The sequence below is a fragment of the Pseudomicrostroma glucosiphilum genome, assembly GCF_003144135.1.
Source record: "Pseudomicrostroma glucosiphilum strain MCA 4718 unplaced genomic scaffold BCV69scaffold_2, whole genome shotgun sequence".
Classification (NCBI taxonomy): domain Eukaryota; kingdom Fungi; phylum Basidiomycota; class Exobasidiomycetes; order Microstromatales; family Microstromataceae; genus Microstroma; species Microstroma glucosiphilum.
The window spans coordinates 836,189-851,177 of NW_020289914.1; the positions used below are offsets into that span (position 1 = coordinate 836,189).

Sequence of the window (14,989 nt, forward strand, 5' to 3'; positions counted from 1 at the left end):
CCTGGCTGTCGGGCCATGCTGCGAGGTCGCTGCACTCACACGGGGTGCGACTCGGCTTCGCGCAAGGCGTCCCGCCTCTTGCCGTCCCGGACAGCCGGACACGCGGAGGTTGAATCAGCAGCAGCAACAAGAATTGGCTCACCGCTCAAAGCTGCGCTTACAGGCTGTACAATTTATTCTTAGGCAGCAGAGCAAGCATGGAACATCTATATGGATAGTGACACGGGAAGAATCATGGCCCCAAGCGTGAACGGCTACGACCTCGCTGGTCGCTGCTCCCTTCCTCCTCTGAAACGTCTCTATTGAGGGCACGACTGCGCGACTCCTCCTCCTCCTCCTCTTCTTCACCTCCCTCTTCTCCCATCGTCTCGCCCTTTGCGACCTCATTCTTCAATGTCGTGCCCTCTGACTGATCCAAATCGCCTGATCCGCGTAGATTCGTCTTGTTCAAGTCTCGCAGAGCGTCTTCCGGTGACGGCTCAGTGGCGCTGTGGAAGGAACGAGACATCTGTTTCGCAGCCACTGCCTGCTCGCCCTCTTGCCTCCGCTTTGCTTGGACCTCAGCGTCAGTCAGCTCCTTCTCCTTCGACTCAGCAAGATCATCGGCCGGCGTTTCCTCGCCCTCAGCCTTGTCCTCTGTGCCTTGTTCATACCCTTCCCGATCCCCATTCTTCTTGGTCTCTTCAGTGTCGTTGTCCGTATCTGTATCGCTCTCCTCCCCGACTTTACTCTTCTTCTCGATGGCCGCTTCATCCAGTCTGATATGCCTCCTTCTGACCGAGGAGACCACATCGCTCTTCCCTCGAGGAAGTGCAGGCAGCTGTAGCCTCTTGCGGGCAACCATGACTGGGCATGAGGACTTCTGAACAAGATAGTGCGAGGTGGAACCTAGAAGGATGCCCTTCAAAGACCCCAGTCCACGAGAACCTACAATGACCATTGTCGGTCCGTAGAAATCGATCAAGTCCAACAGCATATGGCGGGAGTGTTTGGCGTGCAGAGCCTGGCAGCTGATCTTTACGGCTAGACGGGTCCGTTGCAGCAAAGCAGTCGCTTGCCGAGCCAATACAACGGCCATGTTCTGTCGGATATCCTGGTGCTCCTTGAGGGCTGCTTTGGCATGAGCAGTCTCCGTCTTGTGCGTAGGGTCTAGCTTCTCACTCGTCTCCATGACTGAGACGATGAGGGTCTCATCTCCGTCACGTAAGACTGTTCCGATAGTCCACTCGATGGCATACGACGATTCTTCAGAACCGTCGCTGGCGACGATCCACTTCTTGGGTCCTCGACCGCCTCCCGTCGCCCTCTCTTTCACTGCCTTCTCGTACTCACCGTGCACAAGGGTGATAGTGCAGCGGTTCCGAGCAAAGATCGGACGAGAAGCTACAAGGGAGTAGGCGTTCGGACCGTTCCCAGAGACGATGTACTTGGAGCCTTGTCGCTTGGGCTCTGGAATCTTGAAAGACGGCAAGATAATGTTAGGCAGTCTTGCGTGAGGATCTTGTGAAGGAGACGTTGGCATGGCCGCATCGACCGAAGCAGTCCGCACTTCGCCTGATTGATCGTAGCCCTGCTCTGCGGGCTCTTCGTTGATAGCTCCGTCAGGATGACCCCAGGAAGGGTCGTCATCGGCAGGGTACCAGCCCCCTTCTCCAATGCTTTCCCGATTGTTTTGCCAAGCATTGTGTAGATCCAAACAGCCGGCATTGAACAATGTGTTGTCTATGGTGGCATCATCGAAATCTAGAAGTGGATCGCGAGCGCCGGGATCGTCTTCTTCTTCTTCGAAGCTGTCGGCCCCCTCTCTGGAGAGTCTGCTGCTGTCATCTGTCTCTGCGTCTCCGGAACGACGCTCCCTGTCGAAATCAGCATCCCAGTCATCGTCGTCGGATCCATCGTGGTCGTCCTTGCCTCCCCGACCGAAGGCCATGCTTCTTGGCTGCAGTCCTTTGCCGCTTGCAATGGAATCTGCATCCGACTCTGACTCGAAGTCTTCGCCCTTCTCGCTCGTTTCTCCAGAGGATGCTGCACTGCTATAAGACTGTGGTGTCAGCTGCTTCGACCCGAAGAGATGACCCCCGCTGGCCAAATGAGTCCAGCTGCCTCCGAGAACTCCCGGAAGCTTGCTGAGGCTCTTTCTCCGATGGTTGAAAGGACTCAAGCTCCTTCCGGCCTTGGCAAGCTTGTCCCGAGTACGACGCCTTCGACTTGGCTTTGCCTCATCGCCCTCGCCATCTGTGGTGGAATGATGCCGACTTTCCATGCGGCCGTCTTTTCTCAGGGGACCAATTGTAAATGGATTATGGATTGAGTGGTGGTGTTCGTGCTCCTCTTGAGTCTGCTTAGAGGTCGAAGGAGCATCCGTGCTGCCAGGGTTGCTCCTATTTGTCTCCGTGCCGCCGTTTGAAGACGACGACGCAGCTCCAGGCACCGCGATTGAGATAGCCGGCAACATGCCCATTGCGATCGAAGACGTGGAATGCGACTTCTTGACGGGAGGCTGGCGCTCCTTCTGGTCTGCCGCATGCTGATCCTCCTTGCCTCGAACGGCACTGTCTAATGAGGTCACCCGCCAGCTCAAAGACGAAGGAGGTTGACTGCCCATCGCGGCGAGGCAGGAGCTGGCAGAGCGATCGGTGATGAGGATACGATTGGATGACGGTGAGTTTGGATGCCAAAGAGGAATGCAATGTGATAATATACGAGGTAGATCTCAAACCTGATATTGATGGGGATCAGGCTCACTTCTAGAGATGTGGGTTGGCTATCGTCGTCTTGTGCGGGGAAAGCCGAGCATCGGAAGCGGAGCAACGCATACGATCAGCCGCCAAGCCATGGGCCCACTTGGCTCTGGCGCGGGAAGAAGACCGATCACTCCCGCCGCCCAAGAGATTTTGAGCTGCAGCCAGAAGAAAGGGTGACGGAACCACTGCCTACCTCCTCTTGGGTCAGCCTCATCCACATCCCGTACGAACAGCAATACTCTTCTAGCTAAGAAGCAGAAGCAGACGAGGCAACATGGTCAGAAGCTACCCCAACATCGTCATCACTGGCACTCCAGGTACCGGCAAGACGTCCCATGCAGCCCTTCTCGCCTCCTCATGGCCTGCCTCCTCCTCTTCCTCAGCTCAAGTCCTCCGTCATATCAACGTGGGGGACCTGTGCAAGCAAAAGTCATTCACAATCTCTTATGACGAGTCATGGCAATCGTACGAGGTTGACGAGGACAAGTTGCTCGACTACCTGGAACCTTTGACAGGGACAAGAGCGCCGGAGCCAGAGGACGAGGAGGAGACCAAGGAGGCAAAGGAGACGCAGGACACAGAAGAGCGGGGTGGTCTGATTCTGGACTGGCATACATGCGACGTCTGGCCCGAGAGATGGGTGGACTTGGTAGTAGTGCTGAGTTGTGACCATCAGAAGCTGTGGCAGAGGCTCGAGAAAAGGTGACTACAGCAGCGATACCACAAATGGGTGGGCAAGCCTCTGGGCAGACGTAGCTGACGACGATGGCATTCATTACTGTCTTTTCCTTTCGCACAGAGGCTATCCACTACAGAAGATTCAGGAGAACAATGATGCAGAGATCATGCAGGTCGTGCTCGATGAAGCCCGGGAGTCTTACCCCGCAGAGGCCATCGTGGAGCTCACCTCAGAGGAGGCGAGCGATGTGGAAGAGAACGTCGAGCGGATCAAGAGCTGGATTGATCAGTGGCGGAAGGCTAGAGGCTTGGCAGATGAGGCTGCTCAATGAGTGGAGACTCAGCTGGATGCAAAGTGTGAGGGAATGCAAACACAATATCAAGAGGCGTACACGAGGCCATGTCTGGGAGTGCAATCGTCAGAGAGCCGGCAACGAAGGGTCAGGAAGTCTGACGCTCCCCTTGATCCTAGTCTCACGAAACCAATCAACGTTCACGCCTCTCATCCAGTATGCAAGGTCTTTAAAGCGAAGCGTCTCACCTATTTAGCATGGACGTCGCAAAGGAATCTTTGTGTAGATACATTGCCAGCATGAACTGCATTGACCGCTTCCCTACGGCGTCGTGCTTGTCAGGGCTGCCTGATTCGTCCCTGCACTAGTGGTTCGCTGCCAGCTCCTCGCTTGTGGGAGCCACCATGCTCACACTCTGACGCAATTTCGTTTCTCCTCGCCTAACCCCTCCCTCTGACATGCTCTATGGACTGCTGCGACGCTTGGTATAAATCGCTGCCAAAGCGCCTATTGTGTCTCTTGCTCATCCTTCATATTGAAGTAGACCCACTGCCCGGGAGGTGCTGGGTGCTCCAGAGCTTCCGATCTGTAAAGATTGGACGAGGTAGAGGAAGTGTCAGCTGCCTGCCCGTCTTTCACATTGATTTCGATCCGCACTCACGGTTGCCAGTCCAACATCTTTGCAGCCAGACCCATCTCGTGTTGTGCTTGTGACAGTACCTCCTCTGCCAATCCCTCATCAATCTGCTCCTCGAATTTGGCAATGGCCTCTTCGCTGTCTGAACTCTTTGCCTCCTTTGCCTCTGCTCCCTGAATGCTCTGCAACACTGCCAGTCTGTGGTTGGTGATGGCTTCTGTGGCTTGCCTGTAGACGGAGTTCTCCGGGTGCGTCTTGAGAAGCGATAGAGTGGACTCGTAGGTCTCCTTGAGGGCCGAGAGGGGAGCGGGGTGGACGTCGAGCCCGGTGATGTGAGTCGAGATACGGGATCGTACGGTTGAGGGAGCGCTTGTGCCGGCGGATCGGCCGACCTGGACGGTGGACGATGCGGCCCTGCGGACAAGTGTGCGGAACATGGCGATTATGAGGTCGAGGCGGTTGTGCGATGCAGAGAAGAGAGGACGATGGTCGCTGCTGCTGCTTGGTAATTGGTAGGCAGAGGCGGCTTCCCTCGGCGTTGGCTTGGCCTGGCCTGGTCTGGCGTGGGTGGCCTCTCCGCCCGTGCTGGTCCGTCGCGCGCGTTGCTCGACTGACGTCCGAGGCGAGGAGCGACGGGAGACAAGCGGCTTCCGTTTCCACACCTGTCGGCGCCCGGAGCCTGCTACTTCTGTTGCCCACCATTCATACATACACATCCTCGTAGCTCCTCCTTTGAGCCTTCCCCAGCACCGTACAGCTTGCTACTCTGCTCCACAGCTCCAGCCGTGCCTCCTCCCCCACGTCTCTTCCTCATTCGCCCCCATTCCTTGCCAAGCAGCGCCTTACATTGCCCACTGCATCGGCAGCGGCTTCCGAAGATGGAGCTCGCTGTATCTGGAGGCCCTTCGCGAGGGCATCCTCCGCACCACCACCCACACCCTCAGCATCAGGGGCACCCCTACGATGCCTATCCTCCTTCTCCTCCACGAGCACCACAGGCTGCTGCACCTCTTCCAGCCAACTCGTCAAAGAGGCGCGAACAACAGCAGCAGGAGTACGCCTATCAGACTGGTGGACCGCTTCAGAATTCGGCTCCGTCTGGCTATCCACCGCCGCCTGGCTACTACCCTGCACAAGCTCCCCCGCCTCACGGGTCGCCTGCTCTCGTACCGCATGGTGGTATCCCCGCCGCGAGCGGCTCCAGCCGGCATGGTGAGCTTCCTGTACTGCAGCACTTTGGGCCTTCCGCTGGGCAGTTACTCACCGACCCTCGTCCTTCTCAACCTGCCCTCCCTCCAGCATATCCAGACTCTGGCGGATATCCTCTGGCACCACCCATGGCTCCACCGATGCATCAGCAAGCACACATGCAACACCCACATCATCCACAGCACTATCCGCACCACCTCGGCCCACCCCAGCACATGGGTCCCGGGTATTACGAGGGCGATATGATGGACATCGATGCTCACTACGCAGCTCAACAGCAACAGCACCACATGGGCTACCCCATCCCACCACCAGGAATGGCTGATCCTCGCATGGGCTACCCTCAGCCGATGCCGCCTCATCATCAACACGATCCTCGCTCTCACGAAGCTTATCAAGGCGGTCCGCATCCTTCCCACCTCCCTCCTAACCCCCCGGCCAAGACCAAGACCAAGAGCGGCTCACGCAAGGACAAGGAGAAGAGAGACAAGCAGGGAGGTGGAGCTACTGGCAAAGCTGCCAAAGGCGAAGGCAAGGGACAAGCTGCGAAGGAAGCAAAAGCAGAGGCAGCAGCTCAGGCCAAGGAGGCAGCGGCTGCCGCCGCTGCAGCAGCTGGGGCCACCACTGAGAGCAAGAAAGACAAGAAGAAGCGAGAGGTCGTTGATCGGATCTTCCGGATGCACGCGGAGACTATGGACAACAGGGAAGGGTGAGTCGAAGGCAAGGGAAAGGTTGAGCTTTGGGTTCCGTGGACTAACGCAAACGTCCCTTTTCCTCTTCCAGTCTCTTCCAACATCTGCAGCACCAATTCCTCGCGGAGCACACCACTCTCCTTACCTCGCCATTGCTCTCTCGTCAGTACCAGCTCAACCTCTCATTCCTTACCCTCCAACGCGAATCCGCTCTTCGGCGTATAGCTCTGCTTCATGCCCATCAAGCCGAGACTGCTCGGAAGACATACGAGCTGGAGAAGACCAAGGTGGAGGAGGAAGCCAAGCAAGCCCGCAAAACTGTAAGAGAGCGCCTGACAGCGGCAGTAGATGAAAGGCGGAAGAAGTTGAAGGACGAGAAGGAAAGCGGCGAAGGAGCCAGTGGTGAGTCGCAGGTGATGTGCGCAACAGAGATGCCGATTCGCGAAATAAGCTCACAAAAACTACCTTCCTCCCTTCAGATACCTTGCTCGAATCGTCTTCTCGCCCTCACGCGACCCGTAAGCTACGGAACAAGCATACGGGCACTTCGCGTCGCCTGGCCCTTGCGGCAGGTGACATTGACTCTGGGGACGAGTCAAGCGTCGCGGGTGGCCCTTCTGGCTCGACGACCCAAGGCAAGGATCGCAGCAAGGACGGCTCGATCATTTTGGCGGGAGCCGCTGCCACTAACAATGCGAACGGGCTTCTACTGGCAGGCAGCAAAGCTATGGACGCCAGTGCTCCCATCCTGGGCTTACATGGTCTTCCTGAGCTTTCCCTTTTGCAAAGCAGTCTCCGAGTATTCGAAAATGACAACCCGACTCGAGTCAATGGCTCTACCAAGGGCAAGGGAAGCCGCAAAGCGGGCGGGAAGAAGCGCCGTGGCGCTATGCCTGATCGACCACCTTCACCCGCTCCGGACGCCGAAGAGGAGCATCTGTCGAAGAAGGCCAAGCGCGAGTTGGAACGCGATCGACTCTCTTTCCTCGCTCTAGCCTCGTCCTCGCTCCCTGCCACTCTGACAGGGACCGGCACTGGAGGCAGTGGTGCTGGTGGAGGTGTTCTCTCGAGCGGTCCAGGTCCAGGGGGCAGTAAAACCATCAGATGGGAGCCCGGAAGGAGTGTCCTGCAGCTGACGGGTGCAAAGGACTATGAAGCGGAGAGCGACCTGATCCGAATTCGGGGTGGCATCGGTGGAGGCAAGAGACGCAGAGGCGCTGCTGCTGCTGCTGCTGCGTAGATTGCCCAGCCGCGAAGCGGCAGAGTCAGCTGAATGCCAAGACCAACTTAGCCTGATGTTCTCTTGTTGTACTTTGTGCATCCTTCATCGTCAAATTCATTTTGTTCAATCACGCCCCCCTTCATCGGATTGATGTAGCGAACGAGGGTAGTTTGTGTGGAGTTCTGATCGGTGCCTGTGCGCAGGAAGATCTCCCTTTCCGTCTCCCCGCCCCGGAAGAAAGATCAACTCCAACACCTCCTCGCACCTGCCATCGCTTTGGCAACCGAATATAGCCTCACATCTCATCATCATGTCCTCCTCCTCCTCCTCTGCCTCCGGTTCCCTCCAAGAGCTCACAACTACCTTTACCAAGCTCCAAACCCAATACACCACCCTAATCGAAGCGCGACAACGTCTAGACTCACAGCTGAGCGAGAATGTCCAAGTGCAAAAGGAATTCAAGGGGCTTAAAGAGGAGAATCAAGTTTATAAGTTGATTGGACCTGTACTTATGAAGGTTGAACAGGTGGAGGCGAGGGGAAATGTGGATAAGAGGATCGAGTATATTAGAGGGGAGATGTGAGTATGTCGGGTCGGCGCGGGGCTGGGCAGGGCAGGATGGGGAGAAGGGGGAGGGGTACGCAATGCAGAAGAGGGCGGTGGACTGTGGGCTTGCTTATACTGAATTCTGATTCCTCTTCTCCCTGCGACTCGTAGTAAGAGGGTGGAACAACAAATAGCAGAAGTCGGTGGGCAGACGGAGAGCAAGAGGATGCAAGTGAGTCAAGCGAACCTTGCGAGCAGCGAGCAGCCAGGCGCTCGACGCAGCCTAGTGAGCTGAATTGGCTGACTGACCGACCGACGAGTCTACCTCTCACTCGACAGATCATCAAGCTTCAGCAGGAACAGCAGAGAAGTGCTGCAGGCGCGGCAGGGTGAAAAGGAACGACGCTGAAGTCGAAGGGACGGGATTGGAACACCTCTGCGGAGAAGCTGCAAAAGGGTGAGGAGCCAATTGTACTTGTAACAAATACAATGATATAGACTGTGATACTCAGAAAGACACGACTCAGCCAGACGACAGGGTTGGAACTCTCCTTATCTTCTCTGGTGGGTGTGGACTGCTGCTAGGCTTTGATGACGACGCTCGCTGCGATGCGATGTGCCGAATATTCCTATTGGCGTTGGCGTCGTCCCTTGCCCGCGCTTCCTGCCGCCCGTGGTCCCCTGTTCGCTCATCGCACGGTTGAATGACCGGCGAATGCTTCGATAGCCATGCCGGCATGATCCTTCTTTGCCTTGGCCTTTGATAGATCGTCGAGAGGCTGCCTTCTTCGATCGCTTAGACCCGCATCGCCCGACGAGGGGCGTCTGCCTGCCTGCCTGCCTGCTTGTCGACTCTACGCTGGCCCGCTTTCAAATCGCCATTGGCGGGGGCCAGGAGGCAGGCAAGCGATGGTGCGCGTGACTGTGTGGGTGGAGGAAGGCGCATTGCGTCTGTGGATCGCTGCCCCGTGCTCAGGGAGAAGCATTGGTGGGGTGGGGCCAAGAGACTGGTGCAGTGCCGCATAGGCAAAGAAGAGGGGGTGGTGTGCCCTTATCTCGCCGTGCCCTGCCTTCTCCTCGCCCGCCCGCCCGCCCGCCCTGTGCGTCGACGTCGATGTTCGCATCGCCGCGCTTTTCCTTCTGATACCGATCACAGCGCCCCTTCCATCGACCCTTTACCACTCACTGCTCCCCCTCACCTTCCCTCCCTCTCCCTCACACGGCAAAGAGGAGCTACCGTAACCCACTAGAGCCCTCACACAGTTCTCCTTCCTACAACCTACGCTTCTGAGAAGCTCCCTTTTCCTCCTCTCGCGTCTGTCAAACGCTCACAATGACCGAGTCGGCAGAAGCTCCTGCAGGAGTACCCAAGTCGTCCTTTGTCGTGAGTCCGCCTCAGGGAGAGCAAAGGATGGTAAAGCCCCGATCATGGCACTGACCTCCTTTCTCTGCGTCCATCCTGTCTACCTTTTGCCTCCTCCCTTCGTTCCCTCTACCCTTAGGACACCTTTGAGAGCCAGCCTGGCACGCCCGGCAATGCCACTGGTCATCTCTTCCCGTAAGTGCTCGGCAATCAACGTCCATCCCGCAATCTCCCCGATAGACCGACGCTGATATCGCGTCTCCATGCTCACTTGACATGACAGGTCCATCAACCGGATCCGAAAGGATCTCGGTAGCCAGGCCGGAGGGCCGCTCAAGAAGCTCCTCGTAGCCAACCGAGGTGTGAGTAGAGGCATGGCTGCGAAGTCGACGCAATTGTCCACAAGTCAGGAGCAGAATTTCTGACCGCGCCCCTGCCTTGCTTTCCACAGGAAATCGCTATTCGAATCTTTCGAACAGCTCATGAGCTGGCAATGACCACGGTCTCCATCTACAGGTGAGTCATGTGGATGCAGCAAAGCCCAAGTCTCTCTACTTACGCGTACGTTGGTGCCCTTTGCACTTACCAGTTTCGAAGACCGAATGAGCGCTCACAGATACAAGGTGAGCAGAGACTGTCAGAAGAGTCAACCTGTGTTACAGCGCAGCTCACATTCCCTGCCCATCGTCCTTTTCCACACCCTTTGCAGGCCGATGAAGCCTACCAAGTCGGTGCCGGTCTCACACCTGTCCAGGCCTACCTGAACATCCCAGACATTATCCGCATCGCTCAGGAGCACGGTGTGGACATGATCCAGTGAGTCTTAGACCGCAATACTCGGTAGGCCTGGAGACCCAACAAAATTCTGACTCGCACGGTCCCCCTTGTTAACCACCTACTCCCCGCTCAGCCCCGGATACGGTTTCCTTTCTGAGAACCCAGCCTTTGCCAAGGCCGTCGAAGATGCCGGCATCGCCTTCATCGGCCCCCGCCCTGAGACTATCGATGGACTGGGTGACAAGGTGAAAGCTCGTGACCTCGCCCAGAAAGCCAATGTTCCCATCGTCCCCGGAACACCGTCGGCCATCGAGAAGTACACCGAAGCTGCCCAATTTGTCAAGGACATTGGGTTCCCAATTATCATCAAGGCTGCCATGGGAGGAGGAGGTAGAGGTATGCGAGTCGTGAGGAAAGAAGAGGACTTCGAGGAGTCCTTCTCCCGAGCTAAGTCGGAGGCTCAAAACTCATTTGGTGACCCGACCGTATTCATCGAGCGCTTCTTGGACCGACCCCGACATATCGAGGTACAGCTCCTCGCCGACGGAGAGGGCAACTGTGTCCACCTCTTCGAGCGAGACTGCTCTGTGCAGCGTCGTCACCAGAAGGTCGTAGAGGTCGCTCCCGCATCCAACCTGGACGACAAGGTCAGGCAGTCCATTCTCACCGATGCTGTGAAGATCGCAACGACGGCAGGCTACCGAAATGCCGGTACCGCCGAGTTCCTCGTGGATCGACAGGGCCGACACTACTTCATCGAAATCAACCCTCGTCTTCAGGTCGAGCACACCATTACCGAGGAGATCACAGGTATCGACATTGTCGGCGCCCAAATTCAGATCGCTGCCGGCGCTACCCTGGAGGACCTGGGTATCAGCCAGAGCAACATCCAGAAGCGTGGATCCGCCATCCAATGTCGTATCACCACTGAGGACCCCGCCATGAACTTCCAGCCTGACACTGGAAGAATCGAGGTCTACCGGTCCGCAGGAGGCAATGGTGTCCGACTGGATGCCAGCTCTGGTTTCGCCGGTGCTCAGATCACTCCTCACTACGACTCTCTGCTGGTCAAGGTCACTTGCCGAGGTGCTACGTATGAAGTCGCCCGAAGGAAGATGCTGCGAGCCCTCGTGGAGTTCCGTATTCGAGGAGTCAAGACCAACATTCCTTTCCTGTTCCGATTGTTGACCCACGAGGACTTCGCCAACGCTCGAACATGGACCACCATGATTGACGATACCCCTGAGCTTTTCAACCTAATCCAGTCCAAGAATCGAGCCCAGAAGCTGCTCGCCTACCTGGGAGACGTTGCTGTTAATGGAAGCTCCATTTCTGGTCAGCAGGGAGACCCTGGACTGCACGAAGAAATCGACATGCCTCCCTTCACTGACCCCAAGGACCCGAGCAAGCCACTCGACGCCAGCAAGCCATGCACAGAGGGCTGGAGGAACATCATTGTCAACGAGGGCCCCGAGGCTTTCGCCAAGGCTGTCCGCGCCTACAAGGGCACTCTCATCATGGACACCACCTGGCGAGACGCTCACCAGTCGCTCTTTGCGACTCGTCTGCGAACCATTGACATGGTCAACATTGCCAAGGAGACTTCGCACGTGCTCAAGAATGCATTCTCTCTCGAGTGCTGGGGAGGTGCCACCTTTGATGTAGCCATGCGATTCCTTTACGAGGACCCATGGGAGCGACTGCGAAAGCTGCGAAAGCTCGTGCCCAACATTCCCTTCCAGGCTCTCATCCGTGGAGCCAATGCGGTTGGATACACTTCCTACCCTGAGAACCTCATCTACGAGTTCAGCAAGAAGGCAGTGGAGAACGGTCTGGACATCTTCCGTGTCTTTGACTCGCTCAACAACATCGACTCTCTGAAGCTCGGTATCGATGCCGCCAAGAAGGCTGGTGGTGTTGCAGAAGGTACCATTTGCTACACTGGAGATGTCGCCAACCCCAAGAAGCACCCCAAGTACACTCTGGAGTACTATGTTGACCTCACCGACAAGCTCGTTAAGGAGGGCATCCATATCCTGGGTATCAAGGACATGGCTGGTCTGCTGAAGCCCGCTGCTGCTAGGATGCTCGTCGGTGCCATCCGAAAGAAGTACCCTGAGCTGCCCATCCACGTGCACTCCCACGACACTGCAGGTATCGCACTCTCGTCGATGATTGCCTGTGCTGAGGCCGGCGCCGACGTTGTCGATGTCGCCATCGATAGCATGTCCGGACTCACTTCGCAGCCCTCTATGGGTGCCCTGGTCAGTGCTCTTGAGCAGACTGGTCTGGGTCCCGGCATCCGTCACGAAGACATCCAGAACCTTAACCTGTACTGGACCCAGGTGCGACAGCTCTACCAGTGCTTCGAGGCCAACGTCAAGGCTTCCGACTCATCCGTCTTCGACCACGAGATGCCCGGTGGACAGTACACCAATCTGATGTTCCAGAGTCAGCAACTTGGTCTGGGCTCCCAGTGGAGCGCCATCAAGTCTGCGTACATCGAGGCGAACAAGCTCCTGGGCGACATTACCAAGGTAACTCCCTCGTCGAAGGTCTGTGGTGACTTGGCCCAATTCATGGTGGCCAACAAGCTCAAGGGCAAGGATGTCGAGGCTCGCGCAGACAAGCTGGACTTCCCCGACTCTGTGGTTCAGTACTTCCAGGGATACCTCGGTTCTCCGCCTGGTGGGTTCCCCAAGGAGCTCCAGCAGAAGATCCTCCGAGGCAAGGAGGTCGTCGGAGACCAGCCATGGAAGAGCCTCGAGCCTTGCGACATTAGCAAGATCAAGAAGGATCTCACCAAGAAGTACGGCAAGAGCATGACCACGACCGACGCCATCTCGTACGCCCTTTACCCGAAGGTCTTTGAGGACTTCCAGGCCTTCCTGGACCAGTACGGTGACCTGAGCAACCTGCCCACTCGCTTCTTCCTCGGCAAGCTCAACAGCGGTGAAGAGATGCACGCCTACATCGACCGAGGCAAGCTGCTCATCGTCAAGCTCCTCGCCGTCGGCCAGCTCAACGGCGAAAAGGGTACGAGGGAAGTCTTCTTCGAGCTCAATGCCGAGCCCCGTTCCATCGAAGTCGAGGACCGCGGAGCGGCCGTCGAGGTGCAAAAGCGCGAAAAGGCCACGAGCGACCCTGGTTCCGTCGGCTCGCCACTGTCTGGTGTGATCATCGAGATTCGTGTCAAGGAAGGGCAGGAGGTAAAGGCAGGAGACCCAATGTTCATCTCTTCTGCCATGAAGATGGAGCAGACCATCACTGCCCCCGTTGGCGGACACATCAGCCGCATCACCGTCGCGGCCAATGACTCGGTCTCTGCGGGCGACTTGCTCGCCGAGATCAAGCACTGAGCGTAGTGATGTGTGGGTGCCTGTCTACGCGCGATGAATAGGAAGCAGTGAAGCGATATGGAGAGGAGAGCATTCGTATATAGGAGGAAGCTGGGTAGGAGATGTGTCTCTGTCAGTCTGTCAGTCAATCAGTCCATCGCTGGTGGAGGTATGCTTCTCATCTCAGAGGAAGGAAGGAAGGAAGACCCGTCTCTCTTGTCGCAATCGTTCGAATTAGAAAGTAATCCAGAAGGAAACAATTCAGTAGTATCAAATTGCAAAAGAAGTAGAGTTGTGTGATCAGTCTGAGTCTCAATAAGGCGTATGAGAGACTTTGAATTTGATCAATTGACGAGATAGAAGTACAGAGGAGAGTTAGAGAGGGAGGGACAAGGTAAGGAGCGTGTAAGGAGACTGGGCACATCGCTTGGGCAGCTAGCTCTTCTAGGTGGGTTTCCTCCCCACTTGTGTAATGAGTCTAGGCTTGGAACTTTCGCAAAGTAGACAGCTCATCGATGAGCTGCTGCAACTTCTGGTCGTCTCGCGGCTCGAGTCTGGCAGGGTGGTGAAAAGCAATAATGAGTGAGGAGGGTCGATAGTGAGGATTTTGTCCAGATGAACGGAAAGTCGATGGGACTGTCTGGCTCAACTCACGTAGGGATCAAGTTCTTGGCCTCTTCTACCGTTTCGACAGCCAGATTCGCCAGCTGCGCCCGTTCGAAGCCTGTGAGGCCGAGACTGTCCGTCTCGTTTCCCTCTTCGTCGTACGCATTTGCTTCTGAGTTCTCGATCAGGAGCCTGTCAGGAGGGCATTCAGAGGGAATGAGCAATGGCCGTCTATTCGGAAGATTCTGCATCTGCATGTCCCAATGTGTTCACTACAACTCACGTCCTCAGCTGCCTAACCGTGTCCAAATCCTTGTACCGACTAAAAGTGTCCAGATACTCCATCGTCTTCTGCAGCACCGGGTTCGCTCCATCCTTGGCTGCTGCTCCGCTCGGCCTATCAGGATCATCGAGCTTCTCACGCAGCAGAGTCAGGGCCTCAGAAATGCTGATGGTGTTCACTTCATCGCCGCCTTCTTCCGAGAAGCCTGCGAGGTGAGAGCAAAAGAAAAGAGTTGAGTCTCGCTCGCTTCTCGCAGCAAAGGTCGCATATGGTCGCTGTTCCACTTACCCCGAGGGAGCTTCCCCTGTGTGGCATCCTCTTGCTCAGCGTCCTTATTCCCCGGATGTCTCCTCCTTCCTGGCATATCTGTGATATCTACTACAAGTCACTGGACTACTTCGCACTGGGTGTGTGTGATCGCAGTCAGTCTCGGAAGCCTGTATAAGCTGCAAAGTCGTCGATTGATTGCCTTTGCAGAGGACAGCGACCGTTCGTAGACTGTCTGAGGACGGCCGGGGGGTTTTGAAGGAAGAGGAGGACGCAGCTCTATGTGGCAGAATGGGAGGACAATGGCAACACGACGGCGACACGGAAGGATGCG

At 56.5% G+C, this 14,989-nt stretch overlaps 7 protein-coding genes across 7 annotated transcripts; 4 read left to right on the top strand and 3 right to left on the bottom strand.

The window, feature by feature from the left end:
* Window positions 1–152: 152 nt before the first annotated feature.
* Window positions 153–2,773, bottom strand: BCV69DRAFT_280547 (hypothetical protein). The gene has a single exon (XM_025491650.1). It carries the CDS (start codon window positions 2,603–2,605, stop codon window positions 233–235), a length of 2,373 nt encoding a protein of 790 aa, XP_025350097.1. The 5' UTR covers window positions 2,606–2,773; the 3' UTR covers window positions 153–232.
* Window positions 2,774–2,812: 39 nt separating this feature from the next.
* BCV69DRAFT_102226 (P-loop containing nucleoside triphosphate hydrolase protein) lies at window positions 2,813–3,967 on the top strand. The gene is made up of 2 exons (XM_025489020.1): window positions 2,813–3,446; window positions 3,544–3,967. The coding sequence occupies exons 1-2, from the start codon at window positions 3,019–3,021 to the stop codon at window positions 3,752–3,754; spliced, it is 639 nt and encodes a 212-aa protein (XP_025350098.1). The 5' UTR covers window positions 2,813–3,018; the 3' UTR covers window positions 3,755–3,967.
* A 255-nt stretch (window positions 3,968–4,222) lies between these two features.
* BCV69DRAFT_296907 (hypothetical protein) lies at window positions 4,223–4,789 on the bottom strand (the record flags this gene model as incomplete). The annotated part of the gene is made up of 2 exons (XM_025494059.1): window positions 4,223–4,301; window positions 4,377–4,789. 2 exons carry the CDS (start codon window positions 4,787–4,789, stop codon window positions 4,223–4,225), a joined length of 492 nt encoding a protein of 163 aa, XP_025350099.1.
* Window positions 4,790–5,023: 234 nt separating this feature from the next.
* On the top strand, window positions 5,024–7,612 carry BCV69DRAFT_280549 (hypothetical protein). The gene is made up of 4 exons (XM_025491651.1): window positions 5,024–5,564; window positions 5,652–6,270; window positions 6,345–6,655; window positions 6,733–7,612. Exons 1-4 carry the CDS (start codon window positions 5,231–5,233, stop codon window positions 7,491–7,493), a joined length of 2,025 nt encoding a protein of 674 aa, XP_025350100.1. The 5' UTR covers window positions 5,024–5,230; the 3' UTR covers window positions 7,494–7,612.
* Window positions 7,613–7,777: 165 nt separating this feature from the next.
* On the top strand, window positions 7,778–8,757 carry BCV69DRAFT_280550 (Prefoldin). The gene is made up of 3 exons (XM_025491652.1): window positions 7,778–8,054; window positions 8,193–8,253; window positions 8,361–8,757. The coding sequence occupies exons 1-3, from the start codon at window positions 7,786–7,788 to the stop codon at window positions 8,412–8,414; spliced, it is 384 nt and encodes a 127-aa protein (XP_025350101.1). The 5' UTR covers window positions 7,778–7,785; the 3' UTR covers window positions 8,415–8,757.
* Window positions 8,758–9,133: 376 nt separating this feature from the next.
* On the top strand, window positions 9,134–13,792 carry BCV69DRAFT_310445 (pyruvate carboxylase). The gene is made up of 7 exons (XM_025494791.1): window positions 9,134–9,405; window positions 9,524–9,579; window positions 9,668–9,746; window positions 9,836–9,900; window positions 9,974–10,007; window positions 10,094–10,200; window positions 10,295–13,792. The coding sequence occupies exons 1-7, from the start codon at window positions 9,355–9,357 to the stop codon at window positions 13,518–13,520; spliced, it is 3,618 nt and encodes a 1,205-aa protein (XP_025350102.1). The 5' UTR covers window positions 9,134–9,354; the 3' UTR covers window positions 13,521–13,792.
* BCV69DRAFT_280552 (hypothetical protein) lies at window positions 13,760–14,767 on the bottom strand. The gene is made up of 4 exons (XM_025491653.1): window positions 14,677–14,767; window positions 14,389–14,593; window positions 14,154–14,297; window positions 13,760–14,053 (listed from the first exon to the last, which is right to left on the bottom strand). Exons 1-4 carry the CDS (start codon window positions 14,750–14,752, stop codon window positions 13,978–13,980), a joined length of 501 nt encoding a protein of 166 aa, XP_025350103.1. The 5' UTR covers window positions 14,753–14,767; the 3' UTR covers window positions 13,760–13,977.
* Between the last annotated feature and the right edge of the window lie 222 nt (window positions 14,768–14,989).